The following is a 22,281-nucleotide window of genomic DNA, read 5'->3' on the forward strand; positions in this document are numbered from 1 at the left end:
AAGCAGTCATACAATAATAATATTGAAAAAGAAGTCCAATTAAAAAACTAAGCATCATTTAGAAGCATATTTTGATTACTTGTCTATATATATAGGAACATTGAATTAATGTAACCATGCTTCTTTGCATAGTTTCATGAATAAGACAATCCCAGCTGATACATATGTTTTCCCGTATGAAAACACCATGGAAGAAATACTTTAAATTTTCCATATTAGGACTGAATGTTACCCAGAAAAAAAAAATGATAAAAAAAAAAAGCTGCTGCTAAAAAAATAGTTACTTTTGGGATAAAAAAATCTTCAAGCTTCAAAACATTAAAAACATGTAAGAAATGAATGTGATGTGACTTCCTCGGTTAGGGGTCACCAACCCGGACAAACATTGAGAAAGCAATGCTGGTGCACGCATGGTTACTTGACCTTTGCAAAAATGTTTCTGGGAAAAAACAACTCAACCTTTTATAGCAGACCACTTCTTAATGAAATCCATGATATAAGCTTAGTAATGACAAAAACTTTGAAGAAAAAAATACAAAAGAAATTCAACTAAAACTTTAATTTCTCCAAGACTCTGATGATGCTAACAAAATATGAAATATTATGAGCATGCTTTATATCTAAGCAATTACAGATCTAAACAGCTCTGCACATAACCATTCTACACTATAACAACAAGAATAAAATATCCGGAGGGTTGAGGTATCATCATAGAATGTAGAAATTACAAGTTATAACCATAATAAGGAGGTAGTTAAGGAGGGAAAAAGAAACATACAGAAAAGCAGTACTGGTTAAGAGAATAATACTCAGTGATCAAATTTGAATTTGAACCACAATAGAACATGCTTATACTACCCACTTCAGAATAAAAATGAGGGCATTTAATACGAAACCAAACAAGCTAGAAAACCTCAAAAGAGAGCTATTAGAATCATTCTATAGCAGTCAGAACCAGAGAGTATGCATGACACGTATTCAACTCATTGAGATACTATGAGCATCCAAATACCTAGCTAGTACAAATTTCACAAAAATATTTAAAGTGTTTTCTCTGTTTTTGTTTCATACAGACATGTATATGTATTTATGCTTGTATGATGAGTATATATATCTATATATACTCATGTACTCTTTTGGCTTCTTCTACAAGAAGTCACACTCAGTTTCAGCTATGATCGAGTTAATATAAAACAGGCCACTCCTATCAATAACAAGCTTTAAAGTGATCATTTAAAGCAGGGAAGAATCGAGGAGTGGGAATATGGCCTTTGAATCTAGTCGAGACAATAATATAATTCAAAGTCATTGTATAAAAATTGAGCTATATAGCAATTTGTTGATTTATATTACTCAACAAATAATAATTATAACTTTCTATTTGAATTGCATCGACCAACAGTTCTATTTAGGAACTATCTTTATTTCAATCACGTATGCTAAGGTTTCCCTTTCTGATGTGTTGTAATGTACTTGCTGGTGAGGATGCTTTTCCAACTTGTTTGTCGGATTGTTTTTTTTGACCTGCCACATCAACTAGAGCTTGTTCATGGACAAGTAAATAGGCATGACTTGCAACTTGCCTCAATAGCAAGTATGTTTAAGTTTCTTTTTCTGCATGAATGTTGAAAGTGAAAGAGGTGCAATGGTCCCTTCAACAAGACCATGCACCTTCTGTATATATCAGTACAACATCTATATGACTGATATGAGATACAAATGGCATCTTTGTCTGAAAGTTCATTGTCCTTAAAATGTAGAAATGTCTGCATCAGTTCCTGTTCCGATGAACTATTTATGTCATTTCGCTATATTTATACTGGTATTACTTATTGATATTTATTTCTACTCTTTTTAATATTGAGTTTAAATTAAGGGTTTTGAGAGCCTTTAACCCTTTTGACTATGTGTTAAACTAGTATATTCCATTATACTAGTTTCCTTTGATAACACTTTTCCCCAAGATTCAATTGCCTAAGTAATCAACGAATGACTTTATTTAATCCCATACGTTCGATTATAATTTTCTAACATGTTGAGATCTCCGCTTCCTGTTTATGTTAGATATGCACTAAAAAAATCAGTTTCTTCTCAAGTTTTCTTCGACTCTAGTATGATTGGTTTATATACTAAATTGTTGTGGTTAAGTGAGGGATGTTTAACATCATGAACGCTAAACATGATGTTTAGCTGTCCATGATAGTGCAACAATCTCTGCTTAGCACTCTATTTTGGGGCATCTACCAGTTCATTTCTTCCCCATTTTTGCTACACATGTTAGAAATGTTACAATGAAAGACTATTAAATCAAGGGAAATGAAACCAACCATCTTCAACCTTTAGCTCTTCATTTAATTATTTGGAACAAGTTACTAAAAAACTATCCGACAGAGAATTTTGGTTAAAATTTCAGATTAAATGGGAAGCTTACTTGTTCCCTTTCATTTCTAATTAATTTCCAATCATTGGAAAATTCTTATAGTCCTTTTCATCATTTATCTGGAATGTATAAAACTCAATGTCCTTTACTGGACAGCAAGCATTGAATTAATTTTCTTCATCGATTCCTTTACCACGATATCATATAAGGAGTTTTAAGGGTTTTGGCTTACTGCTGAATGTATGGACAGCAAGTTAAATGGGTTGAGGTTGTGCTTCGTTGTTTATTTTCCCCAAGTGAAGAATAGGTAAGGAAATTAACGGCAGATGATTTTCCCAACTTGGTTTATGTAGTCCATATTGTGATAATAACAATCTTTGTCTATAGCTTTCTAGTGTATTTTTTTACCCTGAATTCTTGATAAATATATTCCAATTCGCCTTGAAACTGAAAATGACTTGGATTTTCCCCTGTAGAGTGCAATTGGACGTCGAGTGCTTTTGAGGCTAAAAGGTGTTCATTGAGCCTTTGAGAATTGTCATTTGTCGAGCCATTTCAGCCAGGGGTGAGCCGAAACTCAACATAGTCTACTGGTTATTGAAGGTAACGCCAGCATCTGCATCTGCATCTGTAATTCCTCGTTTTACTTTCATTCCCACAAACTCTCATTTCATATATGAATGTTTTCTGCCTTTGTGAAATAAATAGAACTATGCTTCCTCGTTATAACTGACATTGGAGTACCTACATTGTGAAAGCTTCTCATAATTCTCTATCTACAACGAACAAGCTTCTCAAATATGAAATAATTGGCCTGTAGTTCTCATATAGGGATTGTTTCACAGTTTTACTCATTACTTATGATAGTTTATAAAAGTTCTAGGGTATGTATGACTATACATATACAGATATATATATATATATATATATATATATATATATAGTTATACATATATATATATATATATCGATATATTCCTAGTGAGGGTGGTGGACATGTAGTTGTTTCAGATAGTTAATACTATCACATTCTCACATGTATTTTCTTAGTATTGACATGTGATGAATTATCTTACTTCATGGCCTGATCTAAATTGTCATTTGTTAATGCTTTATCTTATTATCTATTACTAATTATTTTGTGTATACACAGTAGTGTTGGCCATAGCTTATGGGTTGACCAACCATGAATATACTATATATGGGTTTTTCTCCATTTTTTTTTAAAAAAAAACCCCTATATATACAACTACAGACTATGTAGCCAGCATTATTCACACTTTTTAACTGACCTTAATGCAGATGACAACTTATCCAATACCATTCTTGACCTGTGATAACAACAATGTCATAAACAAGACCCATTTAGATTTTTAACTGTCCAATTGCCCGATTATCTTCATATGGTTCATTTATGTTTAGACAGTCAATTATCCTTGAACCATATATGACTATAAATGAAGACTGTGACCCTTAGTATCCCCTGGTAATAAATGTTAGGGAAGTTAAAAATTTATCCCATTACAGTCTAAGTCTTCTCCTATATTAAAGGAAAACATCACAATTGCGGAACATCACTCAATCCATGCACCTCTTAGTGGACTCATGGATATAACTTTTGTAACATGCCCACCTTTCTTGCTAGTCCTATAGCGAAAATCTCATGTTTTTATTCCATGCCTTCAATCGAATGAATCAATATAGTTTTTAGCCTTCATCAACTAACTATGTTGATAGAGTTTTGTTTATCTAAATCTCTTTCCCACCATATTTTTCTTTAGATAGACAAAGTTGGATAAATGAGCCCGATAGATTCTTATCACCCGTATATGCCGAGGGTGATAAAAATTTCCTCACACAAGCACGAAATCATGTAAGTGGACGGGATCGAATTTGGTGTCCATGCCATACATGTCTTAACAATTTTTGGCTGCCTATATTTGAGGTGGAAACCCATTTGTTTATCAAAGGGATCAATCCCAATTACATGTAATGGATATTTCATGGAGAGGAGGAGACAACCTTGTATGTTAGTGACGATGATATTGGTGACGAGTTATACTGGAAGATAATTACATAGATGGCATGCAGTATATGTTGGATGACATCTGAGCAAGGACCTTTATTGATGTGCCCCAAGACAACACTACTGTGCCAAATAGGCCACCAATACTTGAAGATTCACCAGCAACTACTTTTGACAAGCTACTAGAAGATGCCCGACATCCTCTTTTCGAGGGGTGTACAAAATTTACGAAGTTGTCATTCATTGTCAAGTTATTACACATCAAATCAATCGGTGGATGGTCAATTAAGTCATTTGATAAGCTACTTGATCTGTTGCGGTCTGCCTTCCTTGATGCACTCTTGCCACAATCATATGAGGAGTCAAAGTCATTGGAGCGCGGGTTGGGCTTCAGTTATCACAAAATCCATGCATGCCCCAACGACTGCATCTTATTCTGGAAGGAAAATTCCTCTCTTAATGAATGCCCTATATGTAAGGCTTCAAGGTGGATGCCAAATACACACAAATCACGAGTTATACCTCAAAAAGTGTTGCATCATTTCCCATTGAAACCGAGATTGCAGCATTTCTTTATGTCCGCAAAGATAGCAGGTGATATGAAATGGCATAAAGATTAACGGCCGATAGACGATATCAGCATGAGACATCCGACTGACTCTAAGTGTTGGAAGAAATTTGATGAACATCATAGTTGGTTTGCTGCGGATCCTCACAATGTTCGGCTTGGTTTGGCCTGTGACAACTTCACTCCCTTCAACAACTTGGCTAAACCTCATAGCATTTGGCCAGTGATCCTTATCCCATATAACTTACCACCGTGGTCATGCATGAAAGATTAATTCTTTATGACATCTTCGATTATTCCTGGTCCAAAGTCACCAGGGAATGAGATCAATGTTTACTTGCCGTCGTTGCTCAATGAACTGCTTGAACTTTAGGAATATTGGGTCCCTACATATGATGCAACAACTAAGGAGACGTTTATGTTGCATGCTAGATTGTTGTGGACAATAAATGACTTCCCTACCTATGGGAATCTCTCTGGCTGGTCAACAAAGGGAAAATTAGCTTGTCCGTCTTGTAATGCTGACATAGACTCCAATTGGTTGAAATACAGCCGAAAACATTATTATATAGGACACTACCGTTTCTTACTGCCAGATCACATGTGGAGGAGGAAAGGGTTGCTCAATGGCAAGTAAGATCATCGCATGCCACCAAGGGATATAGGATGATACGATATTCTAGGTCAATTACAGATGATTAGGGATGTTCAATTTGGCAAATCTTGTGGGAAGAGAAAACGTACTGCTGAAGAGCCGAACTGGACAAAGTCTAGCATATTCTTCATGTTACCTTAGTGGTCAACACTTCGACTTCAGCATAATTTAGATGTTATACATATCGAGAAGAATATTGCCGAAAACATCTTATTCACTTTAATGAACAGTCCAGGAAAAACTAAGGATAATATCAATTCAAGACGTGACCTTGAGATTTTGGGCTATAGAAAAGAATTACATTTGAGGTGTGAAGGTGATCATGTAACAATGCCACATGCACTGTACATATTACACGGAGATGAAAGGAATAAATTTTGTGCGTGGTTGTCCGATATCAAATTTCTAGATGTGTTCTCTTCCAATATCTCGAACTGTGTTTCTCTACGTGATTGCAAAATCAGTGGGATGAAAAGCCACAACTATCATGTTTTCCTTCATAGACTACTCCCAATTGCTGCTGGTTTTAAGAAGTGACATTGCCTTGGCTTTGACTGAACTTAGCACTTTCTTCAAAGAGTTGTGTGCTCGAACACTGGATGTGAATCGCCTATCCCAGCTCCAAACTGATATCGTAACTATTATATACAAACTGGAGATGATATTCCCTCCATCATTTTTCGATGTCATGGTCCACCTAATTGTTTATTTGCCCCATGAGCCCATACTTGGAGGTCCAGTACAATATCGATGGATGTACCCATTTGAGAGATATCTCGATAAATTCAAGTGGTATGTTAAGAATAAAGTCCGACCAGAACGTTCAATAGCCGAGGCCTACATTCACACTAAATGCCTGACATTTTGCTCCATGTACCTCCAATATGTTGAGACGAAGTTCAATTGAGCAGACCGAAACATTGATGCTGACGAAGAGGAAACTGTAGATGGATTTAGAATTTTCAACCATAAAGTTTGTCCCTTGGGTATAACTTCTAATGTGCAATTAGAAGACAAATTCTTTAAGGCAGCCATCTGGTATGTGCTCAACAATTGTCCAGAGATTGGACCCTATATACAGTAAGAATCAACTAATTTACTTGATCATCTACTTCCATTTCTCCATATACAAAATTTTATACATGCAATGCCCATAACATCAAATATTTTGCTTTGCGATTCCGTGCTCCATATGTAGGGAACACTACGAGAAATGTAAGGTGCAACACCCAAATTGCATCGATCGCACGCATCAAATTGACTTTCCAACTTGGTTCAAGCACTGTGTAAGTTATTTTCCAACCTTATCTACGTACTGAAAACATATAGGTTTCCTTGATATGTTTTTTAATGATGAGCATATACATTGTGAATTTTCAACAATTTCAGTATAGATCTAGGAACATTTTATCAAGAATCCACATGATGTGTCCAATGATCTTTATGCGTTAGCTTGTGGGCCTGACCGTTGGGTTACATCATATGCTGCAAGCATAATAAATGGAAAAAGGTTTCATACGAAGCAGCGTGAACTTTGCCGTCATATGCAAAATTCTGGGGTGTTGGTGACTGGGGACGAGAACACAAATAACGTCGACTTTTACAGTGTTATTAATAATATTATAGAATTACGCTACATGGAGTGGTGTCGGGTGTACCTATTTCAATATGATTGGTTTACCGTTGGTGATAAAAAACGAGGGGTGCGGGTGGATAACCATATGATTAGTGTCAACATGAACAGGACTTGGTATAAGGATGAACCATTCGTGTTGGTGAGTCAGGCTGATCAATGTTTCTACATAGGAGATTTAAAAGCGAAAAGGAATTGGGGTGTTGTGCAAAACTTTACAAATAGGAATGTATACAACATTCCGTCAGTATCAACTACTATAGAAGATATTAATGATGGCGAATCAAGTACTAATGAGACCGATCAAGAAAATGAGTCATCATATTATTATGAACCATTGCAAAGTGATAATGAAAATCCAGTGTCAACTCCACTTGATAGGCTTGATATACCACCTAGCCATATTGATGCACGAGAAGTCATGGCTAGTGATGGTCAATGCAACTCTTCATTTGGGTTTATTAATGATGACATGATTACTTTTGGTTTTGGAAATGTCGATAGTGAGGGAGAATATTCAGATGAGGATGACCTATCAATAGACGAAGAGTCTATATTAGATTTATAATTGAAAGCTAGAAACTTTACATGGCTCGAGGTTGGTACATTCATTTACCTATTCCAAATTGGTGCTAGTACATAGACAGCTCAATATTATTTTGTATGAAATACCAATTTCTGTTTTACTTGCTTAAAACCATCAAGTATCGGATGTTTGAATTCTAGGATTGAACTAATATGTAGAAGATAACATTTATGGTTTCTTATATTTAATACCTAATAAACTTGTTTGCTTATGATGTGTATCATATTATTCTTGGTCAGGTTACAGGAAAACAAAACTGTGTTGCCATTTTCAAGCTTTACAATTTATCATGCAATCCCGTCTTGAAGCTGGAGGCATGAGGAGCACTATTAATTATCAAGGTATATACTTTTGATCGATAAGCTATTCATTTGTCTATATTATGCTCATAATGTAAGGGTTAGTCTAGCCAAAAGTAATTAAAAATGTAGGATATTTGGAGTTATTCGAACCGTATTTGTGACTTTCAGATTATTTTGTGGAATGAGATTGATTTTTATTACAATCCTCATAACTCATACACATGCAAGTGATCGAGCGGGACCCAGTTCTAGAGGTGGAGGAAGAATCTGGGGTATTCGTGTAAGGCGCCATGTACCGTACTCGGCCCGCCACAATCGACCACGGGGAGCGAAAATCTCCTCATATCATAGCCTTGAGGAGTGTAATAAAGAGTCCTTGGATGATTCCACACAGCCCCCAAGCCCCCCACCATCCACCAACCCAATTCCCACACCAGCGCCTATTCGAGAACCCTCACCGGTGCGGTAACAATCACCTACTAGAGAAAATGCAAGATTGGAAGACTCTAGTATACCCCAAACTGGTGGGTGTTTTTCCAATACATATTTAATGCGTTGACATATTTAAACCCATTTGTAAGAGTTTAGATAATTTATAATTTCATACACTAATCATCTGAATTATGCAATATAGTTGCAGACGCCCCCACGGAGCCCGTATTAACATAGCAACAGAAGAAACGAACACGTGGGCCTGCTCGATGCATTGAGTTTGAGAAGGTGAGAAAGAACAGAAAATTACTTTTAAAGATAAACGATGGTGAGACTGCCCCTTGTTGTGATCATGCTTCTATGTTCACAACACGAGTATCATGGATTGTTAAATAATATTGTGACATGAGTTATACGCAATGGACTGATGTCCCACAAGCCATGAAAGAGGAACTAATTGACAGTGTTCGTGTAAGTTTTATGTGTTAGTAGTGAAATGTTACTATGGAAGTGTGTTATCTAGTATAACCGTAGCACATATACTAATTTGCCAATTACTGTAGGCTAACTTCGTGTTAGACTGGGAACGGGAAAACCACCGATTGATGGTGACAAAGGTACTTCATAAGCACTTCAACTGCTTCCATCATGACTTGCATATGATTTATCAATCTTGTGGAAGCCATGAAGAAGCTTTAGCTAATGGCACAAGCTTTGTGGACCCACTTGTATGGGTCAAGTTGTGTGGCAGGTGGGGCAGTGATGCCTTTAAAGTATATATGCTCTTCAACTATATAAACCATAAATCCTTCCATTAAATAGTGGAGCAATATAGTTGGGGCAAATCCGGTTGTTTATTATTGCTAACATTGGGTGTGTGTGCATTGCAGAAAATGTCATCTCAAAAGCGGGAGAACCAAAAAAAGCAATCAATTAATCACACATCAGGACGTAAATCATTCGTCTGAATACTTGAGCAAAAGGTATGAGAATGCCGCCCTATATACACATATACACTTCAATACACTTGTCCAAATTCCGAACTCATAGGCCACAATAAATATTGTCATCCTAATCCATTGAAACTAGATTTCCTATTTTTTCTGATATTATTTCCTTATTGATTGGGTAGCGGTCTCATTTCAATATGACTAATTGGGATTAATTTACAAATGGAAACCACAATAAATTAATTTTTCAAACTTCAAACATATTTTGATTCCTCATATGTCACACGTGTAGCGCACTGAGAATGAAAATTTGGTGGACTTCTATAAGGAGATACGCTGGTCGAAGAAGAGGAATAAGTTTGTGACAGATGCAACTGAAGATACTTACGTGAGTAGTACACTAGTCCTAGTCCTAGTACTTATAGTCATGGCTACTTGATCTGTGTTTATTTCTGATAATAATAAATAAGAGCGTAAGGTCGCGTAGATTGTTAATAATCGTTATTTTGCATTTGTACAGAAGGAGATGCAAGGTAGATTGGATGGCCTAGAACCAGAGGAACGAAGTGGTGAGGCAGCAGCGATGGTCTTTAGGGAGGTCCTCGGACATTGACCTAGATATGCACGAGGACTCGAGGAGATGGTCATCCCCGAGTCAAGTAGACAATGTGACCAAGTTAAAATGCAATACTACCAATCTGAGATTGAAAGATACAAGAAAGATGTTGAACAACATAAGAAAGATGCCGAAGACAATAAGAGTCAGCTGGATGAAGTGAGATCAGAGGTGCGGGCTCTTAGGGAGCATGCCATTCAAACTGACAGGCTGCTGCAAGCTTTCTTTAAGGATCATCCCACATTCATTGAGTCATATCGCTAGACTCAGTGTAATGATTCCCCCGACCCATAAGGGGGGTTGAGGGTTTTTTGGCATTTTGGGTGCTTTTTTGTTAGTCAAAAAGACAGCTGGGCAATATATATATATATATATATATATATATATATATATATTAAGGAGTATATGTCAACACTAGGGATATAGAGAAGTTTAGGCCCAATGACTGGATCGTGAGAAGTTTTTTGAGCAAATGGTTAACACTCCAAGAATCATTGATATTTATTCAATGGTTCTGGTTCCTCGTTTCAATGGCAATTTCGAAAGACTTCAAAACCAAGAGGTAAGTACTCTCTAAATACAAATCTTCAATTGGCCGAGTTGGCCACAACCCTAGTTTTAAGGATTTAAATATGAATTTGCATGCACACCAATTAATTTTAAGTTTATTTGTTGGTCTAGCCCTTTCTTTATAGATAAGAAATATAAATTTTAAGACAAATAAAATAGGTAATTTGGATTTCTTTATAGCCCTGTTTTATATGCTAAAAAAATTTATAAGAAATTTATACTAAGACAAGTAAATAGGCATAGCCCAATTACTTGTCTTAGGATTTTTCTGTAGGGAAGCAATTCAAAAGTTTTAGAGAAATATAAGATTTTAGCGATCTTTATAACTTTTCCCGAGATATCCTAGCATGATGTTCCAGCTGACAGTCAGAAGGATTGGAAGCAACCAAAACAGTTTAGGGAATATAGGCCACAATTCTTTATATAGGTGAATTTTTCTGGTGATTGCAAAACATCACCATTAAATTTTTTACCCCAAATCTTTGGTCAGCCTATGACATGTTATAAGTGATAATCTGTGTTACTTACTGATAAGTAACAGCCATATCCGAGTATTATTATAGTCCAGTGTACTTGAACGTAACTAGATATATATCTTGTCCAATTTAATATATATCAACTTGGCTTTATTAACGATTTTTATTGTTAATTGTTTGTTCACTATCTGCTGCTCACAGTTTAAACTGTTAAGACATCAGAATATTCTCTAAAACTCTTTTAGAAAAGTAACTCCAAAAGAAACAAGCCACTGAGCTTTCCCTACAGAGTGATACTTTACATAAAGAAGCCTTAGTGCAGTGTTTCTATCTTTCAAGTAGCTGGAAAAAACAACGACTGGCATTAAAGATTGAAGTTCTATTATTTACAAAGCCAAATTCTATTAATGTGTGATTTTACTATCTCAAGTATAATCTTAGATTCTACAACAAAATATACCAGAATCTTGTCGCTTTGTTATCAATTCTTGGAGATGGAATCTTAACGGAAGTGCAGCAAGTGTAATTTGTGGAGTAGGAACCAGAAAAGAGAAGCTTTTGTTGTCTGCAAAGCTTTTGCGTACCATGATTGATGACAATCAAGATTTGTAGAAGTAGATTGGGTGCACGAAAGGATTCTTTCAGCTCTTTGACCGCTGCCATTTTCTCGCTGGGCGACACATCAACAACTATGACCACAAGAGACTTCTTCAAGCTTTTCCTCCATTCCATGATTGTGTGTTTCAGGTTTCATCTAACCTCAATTATCATAATAATGTGGACCTCCAAGTAATTGTTTTGGTAGGAATGTGCAATTTAGGGTTCGTTTAGCTCCTAACGATTTGAGTTTTTGAGACGCTTAAACGATAAGTTCAGGAAATATTTCTCAACAGTTTTTAGGATTTGTTGTTGGAATGAATTATTAGCATTTTCCATGGGCTATTCTCTCTTACTTTAGCCTTGAAGGAGCACACAAATCTTCATGAATGAAACTCATATGGTCAATTTAATGTAATTCTTAGGTAGGTTAACATCAGAGCATCTATTATTTCCCATCACCATGGCTTTGAAACCGCTTACATATATGGCCTCTTTGTTTGCACCAAAAGCTTTTTAAGAGTTCTTCCTGCGGCATAACATTGTAGTGACTTCCTGCGGATGAGTGTGTTATGATTTATGATATTGCATACATAAACCCAGAAATTTTATGGTGGTTATAATTGAACTTGTAACAAATTGTTAAAATTGTTACTCTTTTTGCTGGTGATTGTTGGAGGAAATGGCATTTCCTCAACTCACTTGGCCAATGCATTAGATGTGCTTACACATTCAGACTTGCAGTTTGTTAATTGATATTAGTTTAGCATTTGGGTTGTATTTAGCTCTAGCGATGCACATGGAATACTGGTTTTGAGGGAAATAAATCTCAAAAAAAAAAAAAAAGGACGTCCTCATTATTTGTGAGGGTAATACATCAATGTACAAGCTTGGTTGGGGAGTAAATAATGTGCCATGTGATAAAACAGTTGAAAGTCTTGCTTTTGGATGAACTCCGTGTAAACAAAAATGATTCCAGGGAAAAACTTAAAGAAGGTTTTGTTATTCTAGTATAATCAGGTTAGTTTTGCAAGCTTTCCATTTTCCTAGAATTTTATGACATTCTATTTGAATACCTATAAAATCTTAATTCTAGTTGAGTATGACAGAATTAAGATAACAAAATCCAAAGGAGTATTTCATTTTTATTTTTTATTTTTATACATGATTTATATTTTTTTTAATCCATATAGATTAAAATTAACTCAAATAGGAATTGCAGCCAAGACATGCACCTTTGGGTTATAAGAGTGCTACAAGCTTATTACTATGATCCCATTACGTACTCTTGCTGTTAAAATGTTCAGAAAAATTTTTATGATATACATTCTAATACAAAGTGTATAGAGAAGAGTTGCTTAGTAAAGACTCAAGGAGAAGATGCTAGGAAATCCCAAACCATTTCTTTAAGCATGAATAGATTATACTAACTCAAGCAGATAATTACATATCCATCTGACCCTTGGTCCATTGAGTTAATGATTGGTGATGGACAGGTGAACTAAATTGCAAGAAAGATTATTAAACAATTTATTAATTTTTTTTAGGGGGGGAGAGAGATTGTTGACATATGTGACTAGGTTATGAGAGTTAGTTGTTTTTTATTGGATCAGGTGGTGTACTTCTTGTAACTCAACATAAAAATTGAGTCTTTAGCCTCTTGGTTTCATATATATATATATATATATTAGTACTTTGTGAAAGGAAACAATATAACCTTTAAGATGTGATTTTAAGGCCTGTACTAAAAATATAATTTGGAGGCTATTCTACAGATTTGAATTATTCAAGATTGAATAAAAAAACCAGTAGTAGGATTCAGTGAGTAATGTTTCTATTACTCGTACAATTAATATTGCAATAATGGAAGTTGCTTGGGAATCATTTACATTTTTCTATTTGACAAGTTGGTAGAGATGTTATTAGTGTCAATAGCAAGAGATGGTGGCAGCTTTTGATCCTGAGCTAATTCTATGTGCAACAGAGATATATAAGGGGTGCGGGTCGAGAGATCATGAGCTCCCAAGCTTAAGGGTCTTAAGATTCATTTCTAGAAATTTAATTTATCTGACTGTGCTCCAACTCCATGTATTGGTGCATCCTTTTAGATACTTTTAGTTTGTGCAGTTGCTGTATTTCAACAGAAACTGAAATATACTCTGTTTCAACCGCAGATTACTTGCTGTTCTTGTCGTTGGTCTTGCTGTTAATACAGAAACTGCATGTGGAAGAGAATCAAATCTTGCATCTGTCTTTGATAAAGATGGCAATGTAAATGCCCAGAAATTATTGTAATCTGCACTTGCCACTTTTTCTCAAAATGTGAGCTTGTGGCAAGGTTACCATTCACTGTAGACTAAGGTAAACTTTTCTCTGCTGTACAATCTTTGAAGGTTGGGGAGTGCAGAAATATAGGCAAACAGCTTCACAAATATAGGCAACACTAGCATAGTGTAAGTCTCATATTTCAAATCAACCATCCAAATTTTAGGTAACTATACAATATCAAAGCCCCCTAATGACATTTTGAGTGAGGCTTTTGTTGTGGTGTGAACTATTGAAAGTAAGAGTTATGAGGTTTCTGAGGTACTTCCATCCCAAATAGGTTAATTGAGAGTTTCTAGTTAATTTATCGATATATGGATATATTGTACAGTCACATTCCAACTTATCGATATTTAAATGATTTGTACTATTTTTTTTCTTCAAGAAAGAACTATTTATGTCATATATGGTGCTCATGAGTTTGTCTTTGTTTCGCTAATTTTAAACAAATGGGAACATTCTTCAAAACTTAAGTGCTGTTCATTGGCGTGTACTGAAGGCACCAACAAACACAACTTGGTAGCTCTTTGATTTTGGATGTAGTAGAGGCTTGAACTATAAAAATATTAGTGATGACTATCTTTTCACATAATTAGTAGCTCAGCTTGTACTTGACATGATCAGTATAATGCACCAACCAGTGTAAAAATATATATGACTTTGGTCTCATTGACGACTTCAAGTCAATATTGATATTTAATAAATTTGTTGATGTATGGATAATTAATTAGCTACTCATGTCACTCAGGTACATTTGGATGAATGAAGGGAAAATATTTAGTTTTCATGATTAATGGGTGAAAAATGAGACCCAATATTCTTACTGGGTTTCATTTAAATGAGAACTCATTGGTCTCATTTAAATAAGACCTTTATAGGAATACTGGGTTATTAAAATTTCAAATTTTTAGGATTTTCTAGCGATTTTTCAATCGCCGCCAAAAACTTACAAAACACCATAAATAAAATTGCAATGAAATAAAAATTGCTGGTAATTCAATTTCCAGCAATTCTGAAATTGCCAGAAACTAATTAAATGGTCGTGATAGTATATAGCAGCAATTTATGAATCGCTGCTATATTAAAGAGCAGCGATATTTAAAATGCTGGAAAATAATTTAATAGCAATGATGTTAACTACCGGTGATTAGAAAATCACTGGCAATTCATTTGGAAACTTTCATCACTGGATAATAAATTTAAAAATAGATAAGGATTTTCCGGCGATGAACAAATCGCCGTCAACTAAATTTCCAGCGTTTATAAATAAATTTATAAATGAATAAGGATTTTCCGACGATCAAGAAATCTTCATCAAATAACTTGCCAGCGATTTCTTTATCGTCGGTAAATGAATTTCAAAACGGTAATTTATATGCCAGTGTTTAAGAAATCGCTGGCGATTTCCTTGACAACGATTTATTCATTGCCGGCTAACGAATTTAAAAACAGATAACGAGTTACTGGCGATGAAGAAATCATTGTCAAATCAATTGCCATCGATTTCTCAAACGCCGGCATATAAATTACCATTCTGAAATTCATTTTCTAGCGATAAAGAAATTGTTGTCAAATCAATTGCCAGCGATTTCTCAAACGCTGGCATATAAATTACCGTTTTGAAATTCATTTGCCTGAGTGCCAGCGATTTCTTCAAACGCCGGCAAAGGAATTACCATTTTGAAATTCATTTGCCAGCGATGAAGAAATCGCTGGCAAGTTAGTTGACGACGATTTTCAAAAGCCGGTATATAAATTATCGTTTTGAAATTTATTTGTCGGCGATGAAGAAATCACCGTAGAGTTACGTTCCAGCGATTTTTAAATCGCCGGCATCTAATTTTAGCTTTTTCAAATTATATTCTAGCGATTATAAAATCGCTGCTAAATATCACACATTACACAGCGATTTTGGCAATTCGCAACAATATAGAAGAAATGGCTGAATAGTACCGACGATTATCCGTCGAGTTTGTAATCACTGGTATAGGGATTTGGCGGTGATTTTTACACTTTTGCTGGCGATTAAAGTGCTTTAATTTCTGTTGTAGTGAGAAAAAGTTGCACAGCAAACGGTTAATTTAAATGATCATATTTTTAAAACCATTTGTTGGAAGTTTTATGTTATATATTAATTTGAGTAATCATACGTATCGTTTTGTGTATAAAATTAATGCACTGGCTAGAATCGTTGAAAGTAGCTAGGGACGATGTTAATTAGGATCTTACTTAATTATGTATGCATGGGACCAAGTTGGAGACTTAAAGTGACATTTTTCTAGTAAATTAGCCAAGCCCTAGATCAATAAGAGTTCACTTTTTTGTTCATATTTATTTGAAAATCGATCTCATAATGGATTAAAGAGTATGGGTCTCATAACATTGAATGTTGTCCAAAATACACAATTAAATAGTAACAATAAATAATCTCTAATTCAGGATTTATATTTTATGATCTATCTCCGAAATCTTACCTAAAAAATTAAATGAATGAATATTTTAAGGAATCTCAGATTTTCAAATTTAGTCTTTGTCACAAAGTATATATATGACTAATGAGTGTAAGTACATATGAAGTTGATGATCAGCTGGGGCAGATCACGTTGGTTTTCATGGAAAACAACATGCCGTGAGATAAAACACTTATTAGAGGCAATATCTAAGAGTAGCTAATTGTAACCTTTGATACCAAAAAAGCATCTAAGGAATATACATTTGCATTCTTGATTTTGCAATTATCTCATAATCAGTCTTGCAAGTCAAGTGTCTTTATGCTCCTATCATGGTGTTAATTGCCTCATTGGAGAAAATAGGTGGTTGAAGCGTGAAGAGTTCCTTGATAATTAAAATATGGAACATTATTGGATGAAAATTACTCAGGTCATAAAAATTGTTTTGGACAAACAAAAACTAGGTCAAGGAAAATATGTGAACTTTTCTTGTGAGAATATGATGGGTAACGATAATCCTTTTAAGCAAAAATTCAGAACTTTCAAATATTTACAAAATCTCATTTGTCAAAAATATCAAGCAAATTTGAAGCTCTTTTTGCACTAAGTTGATATAGCTAGCTCCATCGCTCTGCAACATTTGTCTCGACCCAAACAGTTCCAGTTATTCAGCTCTCTATATTTTCTACAAAGGCTCATTTCCTCGATGCACTAGTTATTGTGATCCTTTTTAATAATATCAAAAGGAGGAGAAGTTTAGAATAAAACATTAGTATTATTAATGTTTTTGATATCTGGATATTTGCTAATACTTGATTTGATTTAATTTTTCTTCAATTATTAAACATGATATATACATGCTTGGAGTTAAGTTTATTTATACCTATTACTTGAGAAACTAACGAACGTTCTCAAGCAAAGCTTAAGCATCACTATTGATAATAAATTTTTACTAAGTGTTTGTCATCATAAACAATTGAGAGATTATTGAACACAAGGTTTCAAGTATCATAAAATTATGTGTCTACATATGAATTTTAATGATAACAAATAAGTCCAAGTATTAAAAAATAAAAAAGTCTCAAGTTGTCTACATAATTGAGTTGTCAATACCAAGGATATAAAAAAAATCAAACTTACAGGTAAAACTTTTAGGGTATGTTTGGAATAGTTTTCATCCTATCGATATTATTTTATCTCATCTCATCTCATTTTCTAGCTAAACATCACTCAAAGACAAACACTTTCAAACTAATCAATATAACTTTTCCAAATTTTTAAAAATAAAAAAGAACTCAACTTGTTCAAATTTCAAAACAAAAATTATATTCTAACAATATTTTAATTTTATAATATTTTTTACTACAATTCACAAACCATCTTACTACTATTTATAAAATTCTTATCTTATGTCATTCTCCAAGCACCCCCTAGAGTATTTTTGTATATCTCTTTCAAATTCTGAAAAAGGCTTTAGGCTAAAAAATAACATTTTCTCATGAAACCCCAATTTGCACTTTTTACACGTGCGTAATATGACTGAAAGTTTGAAATTTGAAATTTTAAAAGATGATTCATTGTCATTTTTTATATGTGCATAATGTGATCGAAAATTTGAAATTTGAAATCTTGAAATATGATTAATTATTATTTTTCACGTGCGCATGATATAGCTGAAAGTTTGGAATTTGAAAATTTAGAAAATGGTTGATACTATTTTTGATATATACAAAAGGTATAAGTTTTTGTTTGAAAATTCTGAAATAACTAAATTATTACTTATAAGGTGGTTGTAAGTGTACAAGGTGTTCTACATGAATTTTTTGAAGCAATATTACTCAATAGTGCAATAGGTTTCTACCTCTACCTAAATGAGGTTGAATCCTCAATAGGCATCTCAAGGCAAGGTCGTAGTTAATAGGGTTGAATCTCGTTAAAATACTAAATTTACATCTCTCTTATCTTTGCTCTTTATCTTCATTGCTACGTAGTACTCTATTTATATTTTATATTGTGTATATGATGATGTATAATTGTTATTTTTTTTAAAGAAACCCAATTCACCTCTTGGGGTAGTCATCTGGGAAATAATATGTATACTAGCAAGAGCTTTATTGTAAGATTAACTATCTTTTGAGTTAAAGATCTTATAACTAACATTTCAAGAGCTAAATTTAGTAAAGGTCAATACGATGTTCGACTTCTACTATATTGCGGAAACTATAACACATTTTGGAAAGCCAAATGTGAATATTTCTTGAGGCTCAAGATGTACAAATTTGGAGATACGTTGTAAAAGAACTTTATATCCTAACAAAAGTTGTTGATAGAGCAAATGTCATCAAAGAATAAGAAGATTTGGATAATGAAGACAGGAAATCTATTCAATTTGATGAATAGGCCACAAATTTGTTATATTGTGCTCTCAATGAATATAAGTTCAATAGAATAATGACTTGCAAGTCAGTAAAGGAAATTTAGGATAAGTTGAAAGTAAATTATAAAGGAACTTCTCAAGTCAAAGAATGAAAAAATTACATTCTTATTCATGAATATAAAATGTTTAGAATGACTGATGATGTACCGGCCATAGCCATACGCTATGTATACTCGTTTCAAAAATATTGTAAACAGCTTAACAGATTTTGGCAAGGTTTCCTCCAACATGGAGACGACAAGAAAAACTCTCAAGTCTCTATCTGAAAGCTGGGAACAGAAAGTAACAGTGATTCTTGAAACTAAAGATAAATAAACTTATCGGGTCACTTGTTATCCATGAGACACATTAAAAAGATGAGAAGAAGGAAAACTGAACTTATAAATAATATGGCAAACCATAAACTCAATAAAGAGAATATAACAGATGATTTCCTACATGAAGACATCAAGTATCAAAACTTAAGGTAGGGTGCAACCAAACAGTGAAAACTTGAGAAAGATCATCTAGTGGAACAAATTCTAGGAGAACCATCACAAGGAGTAAGTACTCATTCATCTCTTAGAAATACTTGCAATTGTGCAACTTTTTTGTTATCTTAAATTGAACTAAAAAAATATTGATAAAGTACTTCTTGATGGATATTGGATTCTAGCTATTCAAGAAAAGCTAAATCAATTTGAAAGAAATGATTATTGGAAACTTGTTATAAAAAAAAAATACTATCATTGGAACAAAATGAGTTTATAGAAACAATAAAGATGAGCCTGGAATCATCACTAGTAATAAGGCCCGACTAGTAAAAGATTTCAATCAAAAAGAAAGAATTGATTATGATAAAACATATAACCATTCATAAGATTAGAATTTATTTGAATACTATTTGCATAAACTTGTTATAAAGATTTCAAATTTTTTCAAGTTGACATTAAATATGTTTTCTTAAATAGTCTTATAAATAAGAAAGTAAATGCTAAGTAACCTCCAAGTTTTCAAAATCATTTTTTTAAGTTCACAAAAGTACTATATGGACTCAAACAAAATACTAGAGCTTGATATGAGAGACTTAGTATTTTTTTTTTTTTTTTCGGAGAAGGGTTTTCAAGAGTAAAATTGAAATAATCCTTTTCATTAAAAATAAAAACGATGTTATTCTTTTTTATTCAAATTTATGTAGAAGACATAATATTGGTCCTATTAATGAAACGATGTGCCAAGTCTCTGATATAAGTATGCAAGAAGAATTTGATATGAGCATGATAGGAGAACTTCATTTCTTTCTCAGATTGTAAAACAAATAAGAAAAAGTGGAACATTCATCAACTAGTCAAAGTATATCAAAGAATTATGCAAAATGTTTGGAATGGAATGTACGAAGGAAATTGGGTCACGAATAAGTCCATCCACTAAACTTGACAAGATCAAAATGGTAAACTAGTCGACTCAAAGGTATATCGAGATATGATATGTAGCTTATTATATTTGACAACAAGTAGATAAAATATAATGTTCAGTGTATTCGTGTGTGCATGATTTCAATTATCTCCAAAATAATCTCATTTGACTACTATTAAAAGTACTCTCAAATATCTTGTTGGTACAATTAATCTAGACTTATGGTATCTTAAGCACACTTCTTTCAATCTAATCAGTCACTCAGATGCAAATCATGCTGTTTGCAAAGTTGATAAATAAAAGTACTCGTAGAACATGTTATTTCTTAGGTTATGTACTTATTTCATGTTTTAGTAAAAAACAAGATTCTGTTGCATTATCTACTGCTGGGGCAAAATTTGTTACTGCAGGTAGTCGTTATGCTCAAGTTCTATAGATGAAGCAACAACTTGAGGGTTTTAATCTTATGTATAATCACATTCCAATCGGATTTGATTATACCAGAATTGTAAAGCTTTTAAAGAACCCGATACAACATTCTAGAACTTACCATATTAAGATTAGATATCATTTTCTACAAAATCATGTGCAAAATGGTAGATTTCACAAGCAAACACTACCAGTTGGTGATATCTTTAAAAAATATCTGCCAAAAGATAGATTATGCATAATTAGAAGAGAATTAGGAATGATGCATACTATGGCTATTTGTGAGAACTTTTTTTATTCTCAAAATTATTTATAAGAATCTAAGGTTCTTAGCCTCATTTTTTAAATGTTATTACTCTTCACAAATCAACATGTTATCCTTATCTAAAGGATTAGGCAATTAAAAAGAAGATTCAATGAAGAAATTCAACTCCTTATTTTCTAGTTTTAAGCCTTCTATCTTTATGATAGACTGCTGAATAAGCTGTTGGAGTGGACAAATAATCTCGTTAAGCTTTTCAATCTCATTTGTTCTATATTGCAATCACTGAAAAAATGGATGATGAATGTCAAGTACCAAGAGTCACTAGTTCATAAATGGTCTCATCATCTGTAGCTAATCTCTTTCCTGCTGCATCTTGGTACGAATTGTAGATGCTGAGAAAATTGGTGATTGAAATCTATAATACCTCATATATTGATTAAAATGGTTGTTCAAAGAAGATTGTTGAGTGATTGCTAGAAGAGTTAAAATGTAGATTGATCGTAGGGAAGAAACTTGAATGGGAATTGGACAAGATGAAGACTACCTTTTAAATATAAACATGAGTACAACACAAAACATCATATCTCTTCATATCTTACTTGGTCAACATTACAAAATATGCTAGACTCATTTTGTCAAGTCATATTAGTAGGCTAGCGAGATGAAATATAGCTCGTCTCCTCTTTTTTTATGGATATTCTCAAAAATTTATTTTTCTCCTAAATGTTGAACCTCTTCCATTATCTGCCCCAATTGGCCTTGAATTAGAGCTCTCTTTTTCCAGCTCCCCTACTTGTGATTGAAGGTCGCAAGCATTCCTGTTCGTCAACTTTTTCAACACTTGTTTTCCTGTTTTAAGCTTTTATTTTTATTTTTATTTTTTTGTATTTATCAGCAAGCATTCAACGCAATTCAGAAATTTGATTATTAAATTGATCAAAGTCACTCTCTCTTGCTAGTAATCTTCGAGACATGGTTGTAATAGACGCAGCATATTAAGCACTAAGAGTTCTTGATTTTGCAATTATCTTAGAATCAGTCTTAAAAGTCAAAGGTCATTCTACTCCTATCATGGTGTTAATAGCCTCAATGGAGAAAATAGGTGGTTGAAGCATGAATAGTTGGTGATTCAAATATGGAATATTATTGGAAGAAAACTACTCGGCCATAAAAATTGTTTTGAATTAAC

General features: G+C 33.7%; 1 protein-coding gene across 14 annotated transcripts in view; it reads left to right on the top strand.

The window, feature by feature from the left end:
* LOC122316065 (desiccation-related protein PCC13-62-like) overlaps positions 1-22,281 on the top strand; it is a 44,070-nt gene that overhangs the window by 5,016 nt on the left and 16,773 nt on the right. For 2 of the 14 annotated variants that reach the window (XM_043132560.1, XM_043132572.1), the window contains 9 exons: positions 2,857-2,983; positions 8,088-8,189; positions 8,319-8,674; positions 8,785-8,870; positions 9,146-9,333; positions 9,473-9,565; positions 9,825-9,920; positions 10,053-11,941; positions 13,966-14,519. The exons of 1 other annotated variant lie outside the window; for it this stretch is intronic. Coding sequence is in view for 2 of the 13 variants with exons in the window: in XM_043132572.1 (XP_042988506.1) it covers positions 2,857-2,884 (28 nt within the window). In the remaining 11 variants the exon portion in view is untranslated. Of the gene's footprint in view, positions 1-2,856; positions 2,989-8,087; positions 8,190-8,318; positions 8,675-8,784; positions 9,054-9,145; positions 9,334-9,472; positions 9,566-9,824; positions 9,921-10,052; positions 11,942-13,965; positions 14,520-22,281 lie in introns of those variants that run through there. 11 more of the 14 variants (XM_043132562.1, XM_043132567.1, XM_043132561.1 and 8 more) reach the window with 11 other exon arrangements.

The sequence above is a fragment of the Carya illinoinensis genome, chromosome 7 (genome assembly GCF_018687715.1).
Source record: "Carya illinoinensis cultivar Pawnee chromosome 7, C.illinoinensisPawnee_v1, whole genome shotgun sequence".
NCBI lineage: Eukaryota > Viridiplantae > Streptophyta > Magnoliopsida > Fagales > Juglandaceae > Carya > Carya illinoinensis.